The sequence below is a fragment of the Pomacea canaliculata genome, linkage group LG8, assembly GCF_003073045.1.
Source record: "Pomacea canaliculata isolate SZHN2017 linkage group LG8, ASM307304v1, whole genome shotgun sequence".
NCBI classification, from domain to species: Eukaryota; Metazoa; Mollusca; class Gastropoda; order Architaenioglossa; family Ampullariidae; genus Pomacea; species Pomacea canaliculata.
In genome coordinates, this window is record NC_037597.1 from 15814051 (window position 1) to 15819263 (window position 5213).

The 5213-nt window shown below is 45.8% G+C and overlaps 1 protein-coding gene across 1 annotated transcript; it reads right to left on the bottom strand.

The window, feature by feature from the left end:
• Positions 1 to 582: 582 nt before the first annotated feature.
• LOC112570380 (uncharacterized protein K02A2.6-like) lies at positions 583 to 2939 on the bottom strand. The gene is made up of 3 exons (XM_025248798.1): positions 2561 to 2939; positions 2170 to 2279; positions 583 to 1707 (listed from the first exon to the last, which is right to left on the bottom strand). The coding sequence occupies exons 1-3, from the start codon at positions 2937 to 2939 to the stop codon at positions 583 to 585; spliced, it is 1614 nt and encodes a 537-aa protein (XP_025104583.1).
• Positions 2940 to 5213: the final 2274 nt, after the last annotated feature.

A 5213-nucleotide genomic window follows, 5' to 3' on the forward strand; every position in this document is an offset into this window, starting at 1 on the left:
CGGCGGATTCTGTCAGAGCGGCGTAGAGGTTGCTGCTCTTCACTGTCGCTCTCTGTTGTCTCCTCTCTTTCATCTTCCTGCTCTACTTCCTCCTGCAGGTTTTCTGCAGGTACCGCTGCTGGGATAAATTCTGGTGCCTCTGGCCTTAACTCAAAACCTACTTCGATGTCTGGAACTTGCATCAGTTCGTCATCTTCATCATTTCCATCATCGGGAGGTGTGACTGCTGCTTCGTTTGCAAGTTGCCTGGGATTGTTGTTTCTGGTGGTTCTTTCCTGGACCAAAGGTGGTGCCCAGCCTAATGCACCCACTGGGAGTAATAGATTCTGATGAAGTGTCCGTTTTGATCCAGAGCCATCCTCTCGTTGAACCACATACACCGGTATATTGTTCATTTTGTCCAGCACGACAAAAACTCCTTTCTCCCAGCGATCATCCACTTTGGATGTAATTCGTGGCCCCATGTTTCTGACCAGGACTCTGTCTCCCACTTCTAAAGTTGCTGCCAAAGCTCCTGCATCATACCTTATCTTGTTCTTAAGTGAGGCCTTTTCCATTTGCTCTGCGGCCATTCTGTATGCACTACGGAGGCTTTCTTTCAAGTCCTGCACATACTGCCTGCAGCTCTTCCCTTGTCGCTTCCCTATGTCCAGGCCAAATGCAAAGGTCGACTGGCAGTCTCGGATACCGTCCGTAGAACAGGTAGGAGGGTGAGAATCCTGTGCTGCTGTGTATGCACGAGTTGTAGGCGTGCACTACAGACTTCAAGTGTTTCCGCCAGTCTTTCTTCTGTTCAGTCTCTAAAGTTCGCAGCATACTGATCAGCGTTCGGTTCCACCTTTCCACAGGGTTCCCACAAGGGTAACAGGGTGTGGTCCTGCATTTCTCGATTCCGGCCAGACTGCACAGTTCTTGGATGAGTTTTGACTCAAAGTCCCGACCTTGATCAGACAAAATTCTGCCGGGGAATCCATAAGTCATGAAGAAGTCGTTCCACAGAGCCCTGGCTGTCGTTCGTGCTGTTTGGTCTTTCGTCAGTATTGCTTGCACGAACTTCGTAAAATGGTCCATGATGACCAGTATGTTCTGCTTTTCACCTTTGACCTCAATGGTGAGAAAATCTATGGTCAGCAGCTCCAGTGGGTGTGATGTCACGATGGTTGACATGGGCGCTTTCTGCGCATGCGTCCCACTGCGAACGCACCGTTCGCAGCTCTGAATTTTCCGCTTCAGATCAGCCGCCATGAACGGCCAGAAAAAACGCATTCGTGCGTGTCGTATGGCATCGTCAAAGTGGGTGTGGTAGAGCTCATCGTGCACACCTCTCATCGCCTCCTGTCGCATGGAGCGGGGTACCACCAGCTGCACCCGGGTTGATGTGGCGTCAGACACGCGCCGGTAGAGCACACCATGTTCTAGCATCAGGCTCTTCCTCTCCCTGGCGTATATCCTGGTCTCTGGCCCCGTCACTGTCAGGTCGGTTCCCTCTGTGAGCGCTTGGCAGACAGCGGCTATGTGGGGGTCTTGCTGCTGTAACCTCCGCCAGTCGTCGACTGTCAGGGTGGCAAAGTCTTGCTCCCCGCCCTCCGGCTCTAAGATGCCGTCTGGAATGGTGTTTGGGTCCCTTACGACAGCTTCGACGGCTGGGGAAAAGTTGTCAGTGACGTCATTGTCACGTGACATGGGCGTGGTGTTCCGGGCTGTCTGCTGAAATGAATGGAATGTACTGGCCTTCCTGCACTTTTGGCTGTCAGTATGCTCACAACTGCACTTCGATTTACGACTTGTCGATTGTCGTCTTGAAATTTCCTCGCTTTCTCCAGGAGGAACCCAACTTTCTCTAAGGCGTCTCTGTACTCTTCTTCTTCTGGCGGGTCCTGCGGTCGCCTTGACAACCCGTCCGCATCTGTGTGTGTTGAGCCCTGTTTTTACACGAGGTCAAAGTCGTACGGTGACAGGGATGACAACCATCTGTGGCTAACGGCGTCTAACTTTGCATTCTTCAGCACATGGCAAAGCGGGTTGTTGTCAGTAACCACGGTGACGCGGGAGCCCAAGATGTAGTCGTGAAACTTCTGTCATGGCCCATTTCAGAGCGAGAAATTCTCGCTTGTGCGCGGGGTAGTTCACTTCTGTCTTGTTGAGCCCTCTGCTGGCGTATGCAATTACCTTAAGTTTGCCCTGTTGATGTTGGTACAGCACGGCTCCAAGACCAGTGCCACTGGCATCACAATGCAGGATGAAGGGCTGGGACTGGTCAGCGATGCCCAGAATCGGCTCTGTCAGTAGCAGTCAGTGCTTTGATCAGGGACTCAAATGCACTTTGTTCTCGCTCTCTCCACAGGTGAGATATGTCTGACGACAGATTGAGTGTACCCGCCTTCTTAGCTGTTTTTTTTTTTTTTTTTTTTTTTTTTTTTGAGCTTGTGGGGTACATATCCAACAGTAAGGTCGTTCAGAGGCTTGGCAATTTGCGCGAACTGGGGAACCCAGCGCCTATAAAATCCTGCAAACCCCAAGAACGCCTTAACATCCCGAACTGTTTTGGGGACAGGCCAACTGGTCAGGACCTCGATCTTTTCAGGATCTGGCCTAATGCCTTCTGCGGAGACGAGGTATCCTAGGTGTCTAACCTCAGTGGTGGCAAAAATGCATTTATCGGGATCAAGTTTCAGTTTAAAAATACGCAACCTCTCCAGAGCTCTAATTGTTCTATCTTCTAGCTGCTGGAGGTTAGAGCCATGTACTAAAATGTCATCAAGAAAAATGATCAGCTCTGCCAAGTTCATGTCACTCAAACAACAGTCCATCAAGCGCTGAAAGGTCATGGGGGCGTTGACAAGGCCAAATGGCAACCTCTGGAACTCGTACAGTCCAAACGGGGTGGTAAATGCAGAAATCTTCTTCGCTCGCTCGGACAGAGGTACCTGGTAATACATGTATGCCTTTGACAAATCTAGGCTAGTGAAACACTTAGCCCCACTCAATGTTAACATGGGTGGGAGCCAGAAATTTTCCTGGGACTGAAGATTTTTCAAGAGCCATGTAGTACTAGAGCATATGCATATAACGCATATGACACATGGTTGCATACGCGTTTCACATTTTTCACATACATAACACACATAAGTCATACAATGTCTTTAGTAGTTAACAATGACAAATGTCCAACTTTATTAACCCTAATGGGCAATTATAACTTGGGAAGTGTGTTCTGTTACAAAACTTTAAAAAAACTGCTAGTTACAATATTAGGCGAGTGGTGCATTATAAGAACGTGCATTCTTATATATAAAACATTCTTAAGGTACACCTATATCACACACCCATGCACACATACAACTGACAATTAATCTATAATCTATGGTTGAGCATGTGGACTGCAGAGGTTGTAAACCATTTCAAGTCCCTATTGCTTTTGCATATAGGCATAGTATGTTTGCCTGCCTGAACTCAGTATAACAAATTCTCCTGCTAGGACATGTTCTGGTATGGACAAAATGCTGTAAACTTTTCTGACAATTTGCTGATCATAAAAAGGAATCCAAATTTCTGTGCTTAACACCAATTACCTTAGAAAAATATGGACAGTATGGTTCAAACTGTTCATATCTTAACTTCTAATGAGCGTCTATATTCTCCCACCAAGTGGGGCACAAATAACTTGTCAGAAAAAAATCGAGCAAAAAATATATAGTACTGGAATAGAGTAAAAATTTTCATATAACATTCAAACTGCCTATAAGTCTTATAATGTTTGTGATACTAAAAAGATATATTTAAATTTTTAAGTACATTTCTTCCCGCTGCCCCCATCGCAATGACTACTTATTTTTACAACGCTCAATGCAGTGTTCCTTTCCGGGTCTTATTACACCCTTACTATGGACTGGAGAAAGACAGGAAAGTAGGGTGGGTATAAATGACAGTAAGGAAATTTGATGCTCGTGCACTTTTCGTGTGTTTGTGAGTGTTAAGGTAAAGTGCTGTGAACCCCGCTTGAGCGGCGAAAAAGGCTCTGTAGAAACAGATGTATCAAGGAATTGCAAAACCGTCTTGAAAATATATATATGGGCTAAGCACTTAAATAATATGTTAGCCAAGACGCAGGTACTGTGAAGACAACACTAAAAACGATTGTAGAAGTAGGGAACTAGGTTCCCTCAACCCTCCTCCCAGGAAAGAGACGGTAACCAAACACAGGCGAGCAACAACAACCAAAAACAATAATAAACTTATTTAATTTTTTTCCCGAATTACCAGCGCTGTCTGAACTCAGGCGGCACGCATACAGTTCTTGTAAGTCGGTGGTGGTAGAGCACTCACTACCTACGGCGTATTGAAACTATTTTTCTACGCTAACATCTTCCGTAGCTTATAAAATAGAGCAGCGGCCCCTCTCCTCAGTGTCTGCGCCCTAGGAGACTGCCTGTAGTTCACCTAATGGCAGAACAGGGTCTGATTACAGCTCGACGTTTTTTAAAAGCTGCGTTCATCCCGTTACTGCAATTTTGTAAGGTGCGCTTCATGTGATATTACACTATATAGCAAAGTCCAACAAATAAAGATAAAACTTTTTCCCTAGCTTTTAGTTCTTAAAAATTTGTTTTCTTTCGACTTCATCGAGATCGACCGGTTAGAAGGACAGGGGTTGGGGGTAGGATGTGCATGTGTACTGTACGTGTACCTGAGCCCGTGGCTGTGAATGGGGTATGGCCTTGGTCAGTAAATTTTTTTTCTTTCTTCTCTTCCTTTCCTTTTTCGTTAAAAAGAAAGGTTGACGTAAAATTTCTCATTCTGGGGATTTTTCCTGTGGAGCGGGACACTATATACAGGTTCTCCATTTACTAACCACTCACGTGTCGGTGTAAACGACTCTATTTTCAAGTAGTTATATGGATCATAGTGTACTTGTCCTAATGTTTGCAGTCTACATTACGTTACTGACTGAAATATAGTTATTGACAATCGATAAGCATATTATTATATACCGGGAAAAATAATTTACTGTAACAATCAAAAGGCGCCCGGGGAAGTCGTCTGCCACTGCTGGCTCTCGGCGGCCCTCAGCAGATCAACCGATTATAAATGGAATAAACTTTATTATTATCACATCAAAAAAAAAAAGAAATCGTGATTGAGTTCTCCGGTCGTCTCCTTTCTTTACCCGGGGGTCTCCACGGAGGCCTGCGAAATAGAGGAAAAGAGGAGGT